The sequence below is a fragment of the Sciurus carolinensis genome, chromosome 2, assembly GCF_902686445.1.
Source record: "Sciurus carolinensis chromosome 2, mSciCar1.2, whole genome shotgun sequence".
NCBI lineage: Eukaryota > Metazoa > Chordata > Mammalia > Rodentia > Sciuridae > Sciurus > Sciurus carolinensis.
Genome location: NC_062214.1, coordinates 99,611,815 through 99,631,773, shown reverse-complemented (window position 1 = coordinate 99,631,773; position 19,959 = coordinate 99,611,815). Strand labels below are relative to the sequence as shown.

The window sequence follows — 19,959 nt, the reverse complement described above, 5'->3', positions numbered from 1 at the left end:
GTCATCCATATTGTTCTCATTGTTTGACAGTGGTCTTTGTCACCTGCTGTCAACACAGTATCCTAAATCAATCCTTCCCACCTCACTTTTCCCACCACCACGTTTTACTAATAAAATAACTTTCAAAATTAGATTTATTTTGATGAACACATTTCTGAGAATGACAAAACATATTTTCCTCAAAATATAATAAAAGGGATTTTATTATGATGAAATTTATAATTTTTAATGTGTATTTATTGAAAGATACATGCTATAATTGTCAAGAACAGCTATATAAACAAACAGGCTTTATCTTCAAAGAGAACTTAATGGAATAGTAACATTAAAATAATGGGTAATATGAATCAAATACTATGTGATTGACACTATGCTATTATATTGTCTCACTTTTTTCCCATAATTATGTTGTAAGATAGATATTACCCCCATTTTATAGTTAAAGACACCGAGATTCAGTGTAGTTAAATCAGGTAGAAAGTCATTACTAATTCTCAACCCTATTGGACCAATGAAATATTTTATATAAAATAGTTCATAATAACCCATTTTATGCTAAACAAAATAACATAATTTATCATATCTATATATAGACACATCTATATATAATTTGAAAAATCAGTAAAATGTTCTAATTTTTATATAAAGGAAAAATAAAAGTATCTTAAAATGTATTTTGATATATGTAAGAACTCTGAGACTACTACCCTAGAATACATAGACTGATACAGACTTTTTATTAATTAAAAAATTTTGTTAGGTCTTTATAGTTACACATAGTAGTTGGGTTCATCCCAATGAACTCAGACATGCATGGAAATCTATTTCAGTTCATAATTCCCCTTTCCCTCCCCCTTTTCTCTTCCTTCCTCCTGCCCCCCTTCTCTTTCTGCTACTCTACTAGACTTCCTTTCTCGTATCTATTAATTTGTATCTGATTGGTTCTTTACATAATCTTATCGTTCTCTCCCCTTTATTTTATTTTACCCTAGCTTCCAAATATGAGAGAAAACATTAGACCTTTGAGTTTCTGAGTTTGGCTAATTTCACTTAGCATGAAATTTTCTATTTCCATTCATTTACCAGCAAATGCCATAACTTCGTTCTTTTTCATGGCTGAGTAGAACTCCATTGTGTGTGTGTGTGTGTGTGTGTGTGTGTGTGTATACTACAATTTCTTAATCCATTAATCTATTTACAGGCATTGGGTTGATTCCATAATCTATCTGTTGTGAATTGTGCTGCTATAAACACTGATGTAGCTGTGTTGCTCTAGTATGGTGATTTTAGAATCTGGGGAAAATACTCAGGAGTGGGATCGCTGAATCACATGGTGGTTCCATCCCTGTGTTTTGAGGACTCTCCAAACTGCTTTCCAGAGTAGTAGTAACTAGTCTTCAGTCCCACCAACAATGTACAAGTGTTCCTTTCTCCCCACAGCCTTGCCAATATTTATTGTTATTTGTATTCTTTTTTGGGGGGGAGGGAAGGGTACTCAGGATTGAACTCAGGGGCACTTGACCACTGAGCCACATCTTCAGTCTTATTTTGTATTTTATTTAGAGACAGGCTCTCACTGAGTTGCTTAGTTCCTTACTTTTGCTGAGGCTGGCTTTGAACTTGTGATCCTCCTGCCTCAGTCTCCCAAGGCACTGGGATTACAGGGATGCACCACCAGGTCCAGCTTGTTATTTGTATTCTTGATCATTGCCATTTTGACTGGAGTGAAATGGAATCTTACTGTAGTTTTGATTTGCATTCCCCTAATTGCTCAAGATGTTGAACAATTTTTCGTGTATTTATTGGCCTTTTGTGTTTCTTCTATTGAGAAGTTTCTGTTTAGTTCCTTTGTCCACTTATTTATTGGGCTATTTTTTTTTTCAGTGCTAAGCTTTTCAAGTTCTTGTATGTTCTGGATATTAGTTCCCCTGTCAGAGTAGTAGCTGGTCAAGATTTTCTCCCATTCTGTGGGCTCTGTCTTCATGCTGTTAATGGTTTCCTTAGCTGTGCAGAAGATTTTAGTTTAATGGCATCCCATTTATTGATTGTTGGTTTTATTTCTTATACTTTGGGGGGTCTTGTTAAGGAAATCTGTGCCAGCACCTATATGATGGAGTGTTGACCCTGTGTTTTCTTCTAGCAATTTTATGGTTTCTAGCCTAACTCCTAAGTCTTCCATCCATTTCGATTTGAGTTTTGTGCTGGATGAAAGCTAGAGGTCTACTTTTATTTTTCTACAAATAGCTATTCAGTTTTCCCAGTACCATTTGTTAAAAAGGCTGTCTTTTCTCCAAGATATATTTTTGGCACCTTTGTCAAATATCAGACTGCTATAGGTTTGTGGGTTTGTCTCTGTCTTCTTTTCTATTCCATTGGTCTTCATGTCTACATTGGTGCCAATACCATGCTGTTTTTGTAACTACAACTCTGTAGAATAATTTTGGATCAGGTATTATGATGCCTCCTGCTTCACTTTTGCTTAATATTGCTTTGGCTATTCTGGGTTTCTTATTCTTCCAAATGAAGTTAATATTTTTTTTCTAATTCTGTGAAGAATGTCATTGGCATTTTGATGGGGGATTGCATTGAATCTGTATATTGCTTCTGGAAGTATGGCCATTTTGACAATATTAATTCTGCCTATCCAAAAACATGAGTTGTCTTTCCATCTTCTAAGGTGGTCTTCATTTTCTTTCTTCAGTGTTCTATAATTTTCATTGTAGAGCTATTATATCTCTTTAGATTAATTCCCAGGTATTTGGGTTTTTTTTTTTTTTTTTTAGGTTTTTGTAAATGGGCCAGTTTTCCTGATTTCTTCCTCAACTGAATCACTGTTGGAGTATAAGAAAGCTATTGATTTATGGATGCTGATCTTGTAAATACAGGCTTTTTACCTATTCTTAGAATTAGCAAGAATAAGACCATTTTAAAAGCAGACCAATACATCTTCTTTGATTCAAATACTTGAGTAGTTTCGAGATTGGTAATACAATTTCTCAAAATGGAACAAAACCTTTCTTTGGTAAAGTTCTGAACAGTAACACAAAAAGGAAAAAAAAACTCTTTTGGTTTCCATGAAATTTCAGTGTCTAGTAAAACATGCAAAACACTTGAAGTTTTTGTGTAAAAGAGTTAGTTCCTGAGCAGAGATCATTATTAATGGGTACTCTGTTTTCATTAATGCCTAGTAGGAAATTTTAATGCACAAAGATTCTCCTGCATATGACAGGGTGTCTAAATCTCTGGCCTAGTTCACTGAATGCCATTAGTGCCCTCAAAGTTTGTGACAACCAAAAAATGTTCCAGAAATCACCGAAATATTCTGTATAGAAAATTCCTTCATTACGATGAACTATTAGGACTACAATTTGCACAAGGCATTTATACTCCAAATCTAATTATTATATGTCCTCATATCTTACCTCAAAGATAAATTGGACAGTTATTTTACTGTCAGGAGTTTTTAAATAATTTTTTTCCATGAACCTGTTTCACAGTTTAGTGAATGCTGTGGATTTCTTTATAAAATTAAGTGTATTTTTAATGCATAAAATAAAAAACAGATTTGAAAAGAAAAGCCATTATGTTGAAATACGGCTTTAGAATCAAAATAATATATTATATATATACATATATACATAGTTTCCTAGTATTTGTAATGTTACATGTAAATAACTATAATTTCATTAATAACACAATATTGCTGGGATTTGTTGCCTTTATTCAAAGTTGAAAAAAATTATGATGGGTTTGTTTTTAATCCAAGTTCAGGAGTGCCCAGGACTATCCATAAACACCAAGTTAAAGACTCCAGTTCTAAACAGGATACATGTGTACAATATTTTGGAAGCAAACAGCTGAACATGACTAACTGGTTCAAAAAGCAATGGGAAGAGAGCACATGACTAGCTGATTCTTAAAGAATGATTAACTATCAAATAGAGAAGGATAGGGAAGAATATATACAAAAATCACAGGGTCAGGAAAGACCACAATATGTGTGGACAATACCAAGTAATTTGCTTCAATAAAAGAAGGTAGAGGAAACCTAGAAAAGAGATTGGACTAGAATGTGCAGTTTCTTCTTATTTTTCTCAGTTAATTCCTAAAATCAGAAATAAGTTACTTAACATATTTAACCTTATCTGTGTGTATACTTGGATTTTTATTTTATCAAATACCTGCACATAACTAATATCATTTTTATACTCTGTGAAGTCCACTTTCTCAAAACCCATTGCAATAAAATCAGGTTTATATTTTTGATGAAGAATTTTCTGAGCATGAATATGTTGTCCAAGATAACTGTTGCAAATAGGAAACATGGCACAAATGAAAATATACCAAGCAAAGTTCTGTCCTACATTTGACCATATCTAGTTGAATTAAAAGAAGTAGAACAGTAGGAGACAGGATTTTTGCTTATAACATCACTTAATTAATCAAACTTTTGTTCACTATATATCTACAATATCCCATGGTAGGATGGGTCAGTGGGAAATCTCATTTATCATGTGATATGCTATGTCTTTCTGAATTAGATAGATTTACAATAAGGTGCTAATATCCGATGCCCCTTAGAACTGTTTTCAATGGTTGCTAATTTATTCACATTTATTTTCAGTGAGTGCCATAACTCCACAGATCGAATCAAAGTCAGAGTGTGGGACGAAGATGATGACATTAAATCCAGAGTCAAGCAACATTTCAAAAAGGAGTCAGATGATTTTCTGGGACAAACAATTGTAGAAGTAAGGACATTGAGTGGAGAAATGGATGTCTGGTACAACTTAGGTGATTATCTTTACATCTACTTGAAAACAAGTTTAAAAAATTCCAGAATGTCATCTATTATATTCCCATATAGATAAAAATAACCAATGCCTAAAGATCATCCTGTTGGATTTTCAGGTGGGGTAGTTTATTGGCAATTAAAAGGTAACTATTTATTCAAATTCAGTATTACTGAAAGACTTAAATTGGAGATGAAAAGAGAAAACTCAAAGAACCGACTGAATGTCTTCAGAGAAAATTCTTCATCTTTAATTCATAACATATGGCTTCAGAAACCTCTGCCCAATGTTTGGGGGAAAATAATCAAGTTTTGACTTAGAGCTGTTTGACTGGTTTCCTTCTGGTTTATTAATGGAATTTTGGCAATAAAAATACATTTTTGATTTCTCTCAAACAATAACATAAAAGCACACTTTAGTTGATGAAGTCAAGTATTCATGTGGATTCAGTGATGACTCTGATGATGAAGATATTGAGAATATGTTTATTTCATAATTTTAAATTAAATTTTATTGTATAAATAAAGACAAGTTTTAATTTGACTTTTACTAGGCTTGACTATTACCCTAGAATCTTCATTGATGGTTTAATAATAGTAAAAATACATTGATTACCTCAGTTTCTACAAAGAACATGATACGAAGATCTTTTATTGATATTTTCTGACATGCTTTAATTGAATTTTTGAGGACTGGCTGCTCATGAATCAAAGAGTTGACATAGTTCCAGGGTTACAAAAAGTTACCACCCACGATACCCATATACTTTGGCAAATTAAAATGTGATTTTAGCTCTTTAAAGCATGCTAACTTTGAGTTACATAATAGTTGACAAAGTAAAGGAAGAATGTCATAGAATTAACAAAGCTCTAAATTATATAATAATTTAAAGAAATTTAACTTATCTGGACACAAACAATTCAAGCTATACTTCATTCAAGCTAAACCATTACCGTTAAAAATATTTTCGAAATCCTCCTTAAAGAAATTGTTACTTCTACATTATTGGGGTAACATTTTAAATCTAAGTTATAGTGAGCATCCTACTACATCTTGTCTAAATTATTAAGTGACTTTATATATGAAAGCAGATGTTAAGTAAGGGTAAATTTCAGACCATTAACTGGGTGCAATAGTTATAAATTATATTTTTATTTAAGAGGCTTACATGTGAATGTGGACTTTTATTTTTCTGTAGTAACAGCATGCCCTTGAGTTGAGGCAGTGAAGTTATAAATCAGACTAAAACTCCCTAATTTGTTCTTTTGGCAAAACATATGAGAATATGTTCAGTTTGCTAAGGAATATGAATGTGCTATTAGTGAAATCAGCCATCCAGTTTTCATGCTGGAACTGTTCTTTAGTCTATGAGTAGATTATGTCATGTAACACAATCTCCTCTGCCCAGTCACCCTCAGGAAGTTCTTTTGTTCCCTCATTGCTGATCCCTTATTGTAATCTCAGGGAGGGAGAAGGTGGAGAAAGAGAAACAGGTTTCATTTTTCTTAGCACTTTGTAAAATCTCTTAGTAGTTTCAATCTCTTCATTCTTTGTACACCTTTCTTCCTTCTTCATGACTTAGAATTCATTTCACCAAAATAAGACTTGGCCAAAAGTTCTGGGTGTCCAAGGGCTTCCCGTGGATCTGATGGGATAATGATAGTTAAGAATCAAAGACCCAGAAAGCTCCCCTGGAGCTCTGGAAGAAGTGGGTGGCAAGAAGATTCCAGGACTTCCATTTCTCTAAACACCAGCAGAGAACTTTAGTATTTGTTGAGAATCAACCAGTTCTCAGCCAGTAGGAAAAAACTATCATGATCCTGGCACTAAGAGAAGGATCTTCACAACAGAAGGACTATTGAATGATAAGGATGAGAAATCAGCAGGCATTCTACAATGAGAAAGGAGTTCTCTTGATTTAACTCCATCTTGTGTGGCTAAAAAGATAAGTATGTTGAAATAAGTACCCCCGCCCCCGGTACTGGAGATTGAATTAAAAAGATAAGTATGTCTCTACCACTGACTTGGTGTTGCCTTACTTAGATCCTATTTTTCATTCGTGAAGTGGGTTGGCATGCCACTTCATATTTTGTCTATGAAATAGGTATCATATAGGTCCCCACTTAGATTCACACACTAGAAATTTTGTGACTAAGACTTTATTTTTTTCAAACCTATCAATCAGTTCATACTGTACATGCTCATACACATACATTATTTAACTCAATTCATTATATGTTGATGCCATTCAAACAAGCTATTAACCCAGTATTATAAATAAACACAGGTTATAGACAGACTGTAGGTCTTACGAATTACTGACAGTGGAAAGTGTTAACTGATTTTTGTTGTAGTTAACCAAGCCCAGAAAGTTTTCAAGCCCAGAAAGAAGAAATTGAGAAGTAAGAGCTTTTCACCCACCCTGGTACTGGAGACTGAACTCAGGGGCACACCACTGAGCTATGTCCCCAACCCTAGTTTTGTATTTTATTTAGAGACAGGGTCTCACTGAGCTATTTAGCACCCTGCTTTCGCTGAGGCTGGTTTTGAACTTGCAATCCTCCTGCCTCAGCCTGCAGAGTTACTGGGATAATAGGTGTGTGCCAGGGTGCCTGAGAGCTTTTAAGTGAAATAATTTCCTATGTAATATTATGTTTCATTAGTGATTAGCCAAAGGGAAATGAAGGGAAGGGAGGAGGATGAGAATAAGAAAGAATAGAATGAATCGGACATAACTTTTCTATGTTCATATATGAATACACAACCAGTGAAACTCTACATCATGTACAACCACAGGAATGGGATCCTAATTAGAATAATTTATACTCCATGTATATACCGTATGTTAAAATACACTTTACTGACATGCAAATTTGAAAAGAACAAACTAAAATAAAAACTGTACTTTAGCCATCTTACTTTTGATTGCAAATATTGTATTTAATTTCATCATATAAAGTGATCAAGTACACAGAAATTTATATCAGAAGAGTAGTGTCTTCTGATTGACTTTTTTCTGTTTCTATAAGGCAGTTTAACAAGCAAAATGATACAACTAGCAAATCTTTTGAGTTGTATTTAGGGGAATCATGGCTATTTACTCAAATCTGACCTAGAAAAGTAGATTTTTAGCCACATAAACATTTTTTTAAGCTTTTGTAAACTTGAATAAGAAATATGAATTTTTTGCTTTATCAGAGAAACGGACAGATAAGTCAGCTGTATCTGGGGCCATTCGATTGAAAATCAATGTGGAGATAAAAGGAGAGGAGAAGGTTGCTCCATACCATGTACAGTACACATGTTTGCATGAGGTAAGTAAATTATATTTTGTTAAGAATAAAACCTAGAAAATAAAGTTATCTTGATTGTGGGTCATAAAATGGTATTATGTTTTAAGAAAACATAGAATTGTGTTTGTGGAGCAGTTCCTAGAGTTGACTTCCTGTTATAACAGGTGACGTGCTCAGGTGCTGTGTAAATCCCAGGTATTAACCCTGAAGAATTTTTCCTCTAACAAAACTTCAGAACTAGCCCATGATGCAGACTTTTTTTTAAAGGGCAGACTCACCAGTTTCCTGCGTGCCTCTGCATAAATAAACAGACCAGTAACCTTGGGCTTCTATTGGATGCTTTGCATTGGAGGAGTTAGTTTGAGGTGACACTGAAGACTTCCTTAGATCCAAATGATACTTGTCCCAGATATCACAAAAGATAAGGTGAAACTGAGGAACGTATCATTCCCCATATTCAAAGTACTTAAATACTCTCCTAGTGACAAAAAACATTTGAAAGACAGTTTTGCTTTTTTTGTATACTATTTTTTCTAAATATTTCTATGAAAATTTATACCTATATATATTTGATACATATAAGCATTTGCACCCAATTTTACTAAAGTAAAAATGAATGAGAAACTACCTTTAAGTCACTTGTCTTTTATACAATAATTAGCCATGGGGCCTAAACTTCTTCACCTCAATCCAATTAGTGATCTCATTCCTTCAAGAAAAGTCATTTAGTTTTCAGACTAATAAAAAGAAATACATTGAATTAGCATGATGGAGGAGTCTTGCCTTAAAGTATAGGCAGAGAATATTTGGGTTCAGAGAAGCAGCATTATGTTTCTCTTTTCAGAGTCTTTTCTAGTGGTTCAAGAATCTGAAAAACTGAAATCTAAGAAAAGTTTCTTCAGTTGATTCATGCTGTATCCATACAGTAGTTCCGAAATTGTTAGAAGCAAAAAATAATCTGAGGGTACTGATTTTTTTTTCATTATTAAGTTCTCAAACATTCATTTTCAACCTCATTTCATTGCCCATTGGTATCATTATGCAACTGCATTCTGTACCAATGTAGCCAAAATCACATTCTTCCAGAGGACTATAATTCACTCAGAGTCTATGAAAGCAAATTATGTTCTATCAAGTACCTATGCTTACATGCAAACATTTTTATTTCCTTCTGAAAATGGTTGGGTATGTACAAAACATGTGGATCATTGATTCTCTGCAATCCTAAGCAGAAGTAAAGGCATATTTTGAATAATAAGTGAAGTGAGTCAGAATAAAAATCTAAGCTATTCCTCTGCTTTTAGATGTCAATGAAACATTAGAAAAGATGGCAATGCAAGTGTATTTTACTGAAAGTTGTAGTTAAATATTTCTAGCTTATTCTGAGGAGTCACTGAACAACTGAAAACCACTTGCTTTTAGAATCTGTTCCATTACTTAACTGAAGTGAAATCTAATGGTGGAGTGAAAATCCCAGAGGTCAAAGGGGATGAAGCCTGGAAGGTTTTTTTTGATGATGCATCCCAAGAAATAGTTGATGAATTTGCCATGCGCTACGGAATTGAATCCATTTATCAAGCCATGACGTAAGTACTGTCTAACTCTTACATGGTGAGCAATCCCTGTTGAAGTCTAAAGAAAAAGAAAAGGAAAAGAAAGAAAGAGAGAGAGAGAGAGAGAAAGAGAGAGATCATTCATCTCACTTCTAATTCAAAGGAAACGTTGCCTAAGAAGATGGTCAGTTTATTGTGTATGATTGATACTGGCTACCTACTCCTATATATATGGCACTGAGGATTTGGTAATGCCCTGTCATCATCCTCCACCTTGGTTCTGTTCTCACAGTGTGGTCCCTTGACAGCATCCACAGCACCCAGGACTTTGAAAAAGCAAATTCTCTACCTGAATCAGAAATTCTGAGGGTGGAGCCCAGAAGTCTCTTTTAACAATCCTTTCAGTTGCTTCTCACAACTTTAATGTTTAAGAAATAGTACCTGATTTGATATTTGAGGAAACTAAAGCCCTGAAGTATCCAAAGTTATACAGGAGGTTAGTGTCATGACCTATCCAGAAACATCGTAACATTTTGTGTCAAATATTAGAGTAATTAATCCTCCCTTTGTTACTTAGTTCAGTATCCCTATTTCAATAGGACAAAGATTTATTGAGTACTAATAGAAGTCAAACACTTCAGTAAGTACAGTAAAATAGAATTGACTTTGAGACTCCTAACCCTTTCTGAGGAACTCAGTCAGGATCCGGAACTGGGTCATTACTTCCTGTACTTACATTCTGATATCTAGCCCAAGTTTGTACATGCATTTGGTTCACATGTATAATATATAAACTATGTGCATATATTAGAGAATTTATCTTTTTTATTGATGACAGAGTCATACTTACATGTGAATTGAACAGATGTTGGCCCAGATAATCAATATCATTAATTTTAATGAGAGGTGAATCAAACCCAAATCAGTATTCCTCTTTAAAGTTTATTGTTCATAATACTTAATCACTATTTATCATTCCTAAATAGCATAACTTAAGAATAAATGAGTTTTTAAAAAGTAGTGATAGAGAAATTGTGTGTTTTACAGTTTTCAGAGTGCCTGATGCTAAATAATAAAGAGAAACAGGTTCTTAGACATGAAGAATTTAACCTCCAGGTCAAATCTGGAAACTCTGTCATTAGATCTCTGACTGATGGTCATTGTCCATTAGCTTGCCCATATCCAGTAACAAGGGCTCGCATTCCATGCAACCTACTTTGTAATGGTGTAGCTATAAGGAAATCTGTGACTTTGCCATCTGTTTTGTCCCATGCCAATGGCTATAATTCAGCAGAATACCTAGTATAAAATTTGAGTGCGATTAAAATGAAACTGTGATTAACAGCATAAAGTAAATGAGCTGTTCTTTCTAAGTCATTTGAGGTTAAAACAATCAAAGCAACCTGCATCTGGAAAGAATTTCAATAAAAGAAAAGATCGAGTTGAATTTATTACAAACTATTTCTAATGGTGTCAGATTCCTTCATTTCTATGTTTTTTTATATTCTAAGAAGCACAGTCATGTTAATATAGAAAAATGGTAAATATATGGTAGTTGAAAAGGGAATCAGACCTCATTCACATTTCTCTTATCTCTCAATGTAAATAAATAATAAGAATAAAAATATTCATTACACTTATTTGATATTAAGTGACTTGAAGGTAAATTGAGTTATATTATATTTGTAAAACTCAGGTTTGACAAAGTCCCTGGTCACACATGTAATGATCTAAAACAGATCAGCAAAAAACTTTTTCTGTGACGGACCAGATAGTAAATACTTTGTGGGCTCTACTGTCTCTGTCATGTTTGCTCAACTCTGTAGTCCTACTCCAAAACAATCTTAGATATAAGCAAACAAATAGGCATGAGTGTGTTCTGATAAAACTTTTTCTTAAAAAAAATATATATGATCAGGATTTGATAAAGACCTTAGATGGCCAACCTTTGGTCTATGTATAACAGGGACTTAGACTCTTCACTTTTGCCTGCAAATAAATATCCAGCAGGTAGTTAAAAGTAGAATTAAAGACTTGGCCTCTCTGCTTGCACTTTGCACTTATCTCCATTGCTTTGAACTACCTCGGATTCCTAGAACAAAGGCTGCTCAGATAAATTTCTTGAGATGAACAGAAGCTACCACTCCTCCCCAGTTCCAGATAACAGTAACTTTCTTATCTTGGAAGGCCTCACCTGACCAGTGCTGGGATAACAATGGACAGACCACACTTATCAAAATCACCTGCTTTGGTTGCTAATGAAAATCTCCTTGTTATGTAACCCCCAATCCTTACCCTCATTCTCCTTTCTATGTAACCTCAAAGGCATTGTCAGTGCCTCCAAGACAAGGTTAAGGACATAGGTCCCCTTGTCTTCCCAGAGTAGCTGCACTGATCAAAGTTCCTTTCATGTTTTTCACCATTACCTATTTTATTTGGTTTTTGAGGTGAGTTGCATGCCCAATTTGTTCAATCCCTAGAGTCAGGCTTCTGGCTAGGACTCCATAACATAAGCAGTGAAAGCAAGGCAGAGAGACATAAGGAAAAAGAATGTATCATTTTTAATGATAAATTGACCAACACTTCAATGATAACATGATATGGTAAATTATACCTACATGTGGTTCTACATTTTATTTTATATTGATACTTTATTTATTACATATTTTAGCATTATGACTGATCAAGAGAGCCATAATTTTTCCCCAAGCTTGACAAAGCTTTAGATAGTCTTCTTTTGCCTCTAGTTTCTTGACCTCCCTCTCATCCTGACCCTTGCAGAGTCCAGATGGCCTAAACCATAGGAGCCCCTGACCCCCTTTCTTTAGAGCATTAATTTTAGAAAACTTGCAATTATGATTTCTTTCTCTCCTCCTTTGAGATGTTAATTTTTTTAAAAAATATGTTGCCTATTGCCATAGTCTTTCTAAAAATTCCCCTTGCCTAATAAACTTTATCCAGAACGATTTTTGCTTTGATAGTACTGTTTGCCATTACCTTGCCAGAAGAAAAAAAATTTCTGTTGTTTGACAATTTGATAAACCCTTTATAAAATTTCTACCAACATAGAGGCAATGTCTTCATTTATTGCTTATTGATAATCATTAGTTGTTGGAAAATAGTGATTTTATAGAAAAATGTGCATGTATGCATTTTAAATAAATAAAATATGTTAATATGATTTTATCTCTGTTTTTAAGAGAGACAATGTAATAGAATACCTTAGAGGTGCATTTGAATTCTATTCAAGGATTCACAATTGAAATCCTGAGGAGAAGAGTTGTAACTTTCGTTTCTTCTTTTAAAAAGTTTTGGGTACAGGATTTAAACTCAATACACATTTGTAATTGAATCAGAAGTTGTTTATCAGAATTATATTTATCTCAACTTTTCCTTCTGTATCTTTGGATGTCAGACATCTTCAGTTGCCTAAAGCAAATAAAGTAAATATGAAAGGTTTAATTAGGCTGATATAGGTATCTGTTTCATCATTTATGTTGTATTTCACTATTGTGGCACATACCACGTTGATCATTTCTAATAATCTGAAGAAGTTCAAATACTAGCATTTTTTGGTTAGGTGTTGAAACGTGTTTCACAGATGATTAAACCAGACTTGCAAAATGATATTTCTGCAACTGAACTGTAACTTGATTCCTAACCTATTGTTGGCCAACAATACACCTGCTCTGACTCTAAATTTGTTACCCTATAACTCTCAGTATTTTTCTGTTTTGAAACCTTGCTTCAGGGAAACAAAAACAAAAACTAAAAACCAGAAAATCAACTAACAAACCATTACCACCACCACCACCATCACCACCACCAAAAATGTAGAACTAAGTATTTCAAGCTTATCTCAGAATTACTTTCTCTTAGTTTTGAAAAACTTGAAATGGGGGAACTCTGCTTCAAGGAAGAAAGCATGTCCTTTCTGTTTCATTTGGATACTCACAAGTTTGGGAAAGGATAAACATACTTAGTTCTTGTAGATTTTTCTAGATACAATATTGGAACAAAAGCAGAAATCAAGTCACAGTTTCTTTTCATATTTAAATACCCCATGTGCTTAGCCAAATTCCCAAGTACCTTCATAGTCCTTGTATTATTAGAGATTGAATTTTTTAAAGTATATTCCCATTTCTTTGAAGATGGACTTGGAGAAGAAATAAACACAGGGAAGTGTGCATTAAGACAGAGAGTCTGACAGTGCATTATTACATTTTTCTCTTGTGTATTTCTCATCACAGAAAGGAAACTGAATATATTTTGCTGGTAAATAACCCAAACATTAAGACTCAACTTCCCAATCCTGCAGGATGCCTCCTGCTTACTGTAAATGCACTCCCCTTCTACCACAGACATTTTCTGGGGGCACGATTTGTTAGTTCTATCTGTTCCATAAAAGTGTGTCCTTTCTTCTGGTGTACCCATGAGAAAGGTAGGGATTATAGTTTCCTGTTTATACAAGTGATTGATCAAGATCAATTTATACCCACATAGTGAATAACATCAACCATTTAAAATAAAAACAACTTACTAATTTATTATAGTAAGAATGAAAGTCTGTTCCCTTTTTGCAAAGAGCATGATATTTCATATATTTTGTGTCATGGAATCAGACATAGAAATTGTCTCCATCGTGAGAATTTGAGGAGTTCATGGTAATTTTCATCTATTTATGCTAACATATATATTCCTAATAATGTTGTAATAGACTAATTGTCTATCTCTGAACACATACAGGAAATTTCATGGCAGGCATTAAGGATTAAATTGTCTTCCAGAAGTGACTTTTATCCAACAAATACATTTTAATTGAGTGTTTAATTAGTCATTGTTTTATTAATTGAAGCTGAAACTGTCTCACAAAATGCAAGATTCCATTGGACAGTGGTCTTGTGTCTATCATACCAAATGAAAAAAAAAAACCCTAGGCCAATGTCTTTTACTTTGGTGTGCTTAACAAATAACCACTTTGGCACTTAATCAATAATTCGGCACTTAATTACCTTAATCAATTTATCTTTGAACCAGAAATTTTGGGATGTAGTTTACTTTGAACCCAGTCTATTTTAGCTGCTTGAATCACAAGCCTATTTTCAAAGGAGAGCACTGCTTAATTGTTTTATTTATTCATTTAAGAAATATTTACTAAGGATCTGCCATGTACACAAGCATTTCTAGAAATGGAGGATACAGCAGCAAACTGGAAGTCAAAGGTTAGACTCTCATGGAGCCCACATTTTAGAAGGTGAAATGTATTTGTTCAGTAGATATTTCTACTGTATAAAAGTGAGAACTTACACAGGGAGTCTTAGACTATAAATGCTGCTATAACAAAATACAATGAACTGGATGATTTATAAGTTATAGGAACTTATTTCTCTCATTTACATAGGCAAGGGAACCCAAAATGACCGTGCCCACAGATTTGGTGTCTAGTGAGAACATTTTCCTGGTTCATAGATGGCTATCTTTTTACTGTGCCTTCACATTGCTAACAGGATGAGAAATTTCTGGGCCTCTTTTATAAGGGTACTCAAATCTCAATCCTGAAAATTCCACCTTCATAATCTAATTGCTTACCATGGGCCCTCCCCCAATACTATCAACTCAAGGGTAAACTTTTAATACGGTAATTTTGTGGGGACACAAAAATTCAGATCACAGTGCAGAGTCCTTAGGATATAGCAATAAAGGACAGCTCTAGCTTCCAATGGGTTCCTAATTTAGAGGAAAGAGAAAGAAGAATTAAATATTAATAAGACAGTATAATACCTATTTGGGAGTTTTGTAAGCATAGAAATGACTGAACCCCATCCAGATACAGAGGAGGAGAGATATGAGAGAAATTCAAAGGGCAGCCTGAGGTCCTACTAAAACTGATGCTTTCTGTTCTTTTCCTTTTCCACATCCCTGCTCTTTGTAGTCAAAGTCCCCATAATTGAACTCCAGGAATCCATAGCATCTATGAGCAGCTATTATGCCTGGGCCTAAGGAAAGTGATCCTTAATACTCCAAGACCCTCTTTAGTGACAAGAATGAATAAAACATTTATTTATCACTGAAATACACACTGATCTGAATTAGGGGAGTCAATGTTTAGTGTATATTTTAACATCAAGAATGCAGGTAGTCTTCCCTTTCATCTTACTTTATATTTTTCACTGAACTCTCTTCCATAGATGTAAGAATGTCTTCTCATTGCTTCTTTCCAATCATTTGCTGTTCTATTCCTTAATTTATTTTTTAATTTTTGAAACAAAAGTATGTCTATCCCTTAAAAACTAAAAATTAATGTGATTATGAACAATTTTTCACAACATGGCATGTAAGTTAAATGATTGTTTTTTCCTATCATGATGCTTATAAAACAACAGCAACTGAGGCAAATCCAAATATATAATTTGATACACATGACTTCCCAATATTTACCAATTTTTTTTGAGATTTAATGGTCAATAAACATTGTAGTGATTGCTTCAACTGAAAACATTCCAGAAGCTCTATCATCAAACAAATAATTATTTATTTGTTATTACAATTTGTCATATACAAATTGTTATTATTTTATTACATTTTAATTAACAAAATTTTATGTATTTTTGTATGTATGTGGTGTACAACATGATGTTTCGAAGTATATACATTGAGGAATAAGTACATCTAGCTACTTAACATATACATGACCTCACATAATTATCATTTTTTAGTAAGAATATTTGATATTTTTTAAGAATAACTTAAATACAGTCTCCATGTTGTACAATAGAATTTTTGAAATTATTACTCCTAAAAGTTTATCTCCTTTAACCAACATCTCCCGACACTCCACCCCTCACCAACCACTCTCAACACCAGCTACCCTACCATTCTTCTCTTAGTGATGCGTGATCAACTTTAGATTCCACACATAAAGTGAGATCATGTGGCATTTATCTTTCTGTGATTGACTTATTTCACTTAAGATCATGTCCTCCAGGTTTATTCATGTTGTCAGAAATTTTCCTGAGTAGCATTTTCCTAACTGAGAAGCATTCCATCGTATATATGTGCCACGTTTTGTTAGCTTTTGATGTCTTTATGAATGCTTAGGTTGATTTCATATCTTGTCTCTCATGAATAGCCCTTCAAAGAACATGGCAGGGTGGATGTCTCTATGCATATTTTAGTACTGGAATTGGTGGATCTTATGGTAGTTCTATTTTTGAGAAACCTCCATCCTGTTTTCCACAGTGGCTTTGCTAATTTACACAATGGCCTGCAAGGGTTGCCTTGTGTCCATACTCTCTATTCTTATCATCTTTTCTCTTTTTTATAAATGCCATTCTAACATGTATGGGGTGATATCTGATTGTGGTTTTCATTGCATTTTCTTGATTATTAGTGGTATTGAGCATTTTTCAATACAAATGACTGTTTGTCATTTGTGTGTCTTGCTTTTGTTGTCTGTTCTTTTGGGTTCATATCCAAAAACAAGACAAAACAAAAAATGCTCCCCCCCTCCAAAAATCACTGCCCAGATCAATGTCATAAAGATTTCCTCTGTATTTTCATTTAGTAGTTTTATAGTTTGGGGGTCTTATATTTAAGGCTTTAATCCATTTGATTTTGTATGTAGTGTGAGATAAAGGTCTAAGTTTATTGTTTTTCATGTGGATTTCCAGTTTTTCAAGCACATTTATTGAAAAGACTATCATTCCACAATTGTGTGTTTTTGGCACTTTTGTGGAAAATCAGTTAGCTATAAATGTGCAGATTTATCTCTGAAGTTTCTGTTCTGTTCCTTGGGTCTATTTGTTTTTATGCCAGTACTATGCTTCATTATTCACAATTTAAACATTATTTGTGGGGCTTTGTTATTCTAGTTTTTCCAGTGAAACTGAAATTCCATTTGTTAAATTGTTTTGACACTAACCCCATTTACTTGCAAAAGTAAAGTCAAGTGCTCTTAGCATTATTAATCCATTTTTTTAATCTTGTCCTGAGGGGAGAATGTTAAACATTTCTAGTGATTGCTGGAGTAACTTTTGACCTAGATTTTTTAAAAGGGTACCTTTTGAAGGGTTGGTTTGCATCAGAGATCTACTTGGTCATTTTAAACTGCTGATTATACTTTTAATCCAGTTTCCACCTTTAAAATAGTTTAAGTAATATTGGAACTGTAGCCTTTGAAAGCAAATTATTTTTAACGAATAGAAGCAAGAACTTTGCCTTGGCTATAGCTTCACATAAAGAGAGTACACACATAAGTGCAGAAGCAAAGATTTTGCAAATTGCATACTGTGTAGAAGCCCTTTAACTGAGAGCTCTGTAAAAAGCAAGAATTGCCTCAGGCTGACTCCCCTTGCTCAGTGCCTTTTTATTATCCTTTCAAATCCTAGATTCCAACACAATTGTTAATGGTAGTAAGAAGTGATGCATATAACTGGACACACCCAACGTGTTATCTATATTCAGAGATTGATAGCATGGGGGAGCTTATAAGAATTTTATTTTCTAATGGTGTTTTCATTTTACATGTGGAAAACTGAAGGTAAGTATGGTGAATTTACTTTTCTAAGTTCATAAAAGAGGGCCAAGCTTAGAATGAAATCTCTTTTGCCTTGGGTGTCTTTAACTCTAAACTGACCAACCCGACTCTATCCCCCTGCAGAGCTTAAAAGAAAGAAAAGAGAACTAAAGAAAAGAAGAAGAAAGAGAAGAATTAAAAGCACTTGCTAAACATTTCTTCAAATTTCTTCAAGACTTCTAGTAGCCACTAACCCAAATTAATACTTCTCCTTTGAAATTTAAATCTTTTTGCTTTAATCCTTTGATCATCTAAGAAATGTGTACCAACTTTATCATATCAATTTCCTAATTGTTTTCTATTCGGGGTTACAAGTGAATGTAAAAAAGGCAAGTTTAATATAGACTATTTTTTGGTACCAAGAGGTACTGTTTTTGACTCGCCACACTCATACATAAAAATAGACTTCATTGATATGTTTACAGAGATACATGTCATAGTTTGTTAATTCCATTTTGCTGTTCCTCCCCTTTCCCATCCTTCCTTCTTCCCCAGTCATTCCCCTTCCTCAACTCCATGGGTCTCCCTTCTATTATGAAGAGTTCCCCACCCCTTCTTTAAATTCCTTATTTTGCTGGAGCTTCTGCATGTAAAGGGGAACATTTAATCCTTGAATTTCTGAGTTTGCCTTATTTCACACTGAACTAGTCTCCAGTTTCATCCGTTTACCAGCAAACAACATAATTTCATTTTTCTTTATGGCTGAATAAAACTCCATTGTGTATATATATCACATTTTCATAATACAGTTGTCTACTGAGGGACACCTAAGCTGGTTCCAGAACTTGGCTATTGTGAACTGTGCTGCTGTAAACATTGGTATGATGTGTCACTACAGGATGGTCTCGCTGAGTTGCTGAGGGTCTTGAACTTGCTATTTTCCTGCCTTAGGCTCCTGAGTTTCTGAGATGACAGGTGTGTGCCACTGTCCCTGGCATCTTCACCATTCTCATACCTACAGTTTGTCTTATGTATTTACACACAAAGATCATTCCATTAGTATCTTAAAAATTTATTCTTCATATGTTTAATTTTGCAAAATTAAATTGGCATTTACTTTTTAGAAATTTTATAATATTTGGAGGGCATATTAACTCAAAATTACTAAGGTCTATGATAAATCTTGAAAAAAATAAACCATTTTATGGGTGATTTGTTTGCCTTTTTTCCACAAAATTTTTTTAAAATGGTACTTTAAAGTATCAGTACACGTTATATCATTCTACATTATATACTTCAAAGGTTATATAGTTTTCATTAAAAATGAAAAATGTTTTTATAGTTTAACATCTTAAATGGCCCCAAAATTCATGTGTTGAAAGTTTGCTTAGTGACCCCCCTATGGTGCTATCATGAGTTGGTGGAACTTTTAGGAAGTGAGCCTAATGGAAAGAATTAGATCACTGGCAGCATGCCCTTGAAGGGTATATTGGAGTCTGTCCACTCCTTTCTCTGACTTTCCTTCCTGGATGCCAAGAGGTGAGGGGGTTTGCACTACTAAATGCTTCCACCATGATGTTCTACCTTAATATAGGCCCAAAGCAACAAGGCCAAGCAGCCATGGACTGAAACCTCCTTAATGGTGAGCCAAAATAAACCCTCCTGTAAGTTGTTTTTCTCAGGTATTTTGTTAAAGCAACAGAAATCTTAACTGACATCCATATAAAGGAATTTTTACTTTAGTTACTCAAACAAGAATTTAATAAAGTTGAAATATCTTTGATTCTCAAGAGTACCTAAGTTTA

At 34.0% G+C, this 19,959-nt stretch overlaps 1 protein-coding gene across 1 annotated transcript in view; it reads left to right on the top strand.

The window, feature by feature from the left end:
• The window catches only part of Unc13c (unc-13 homolog C), a 613,741-nt gene that overhangs the window by 298,933 nt on the left and 294,849 nt on the right, over positions 1–19,959 (top strand). The window contains 3 exon segments of the mRNA XM_047537684.1: positions 4,625–4,794; positions 7,992–8,107; positions 9,509–9,672. Coding sequence (XP_047393640.1) covers positions 4,625–4,794; positions 7,992–8,107; positions 9,509–9,672 — 450 coding nt within the window.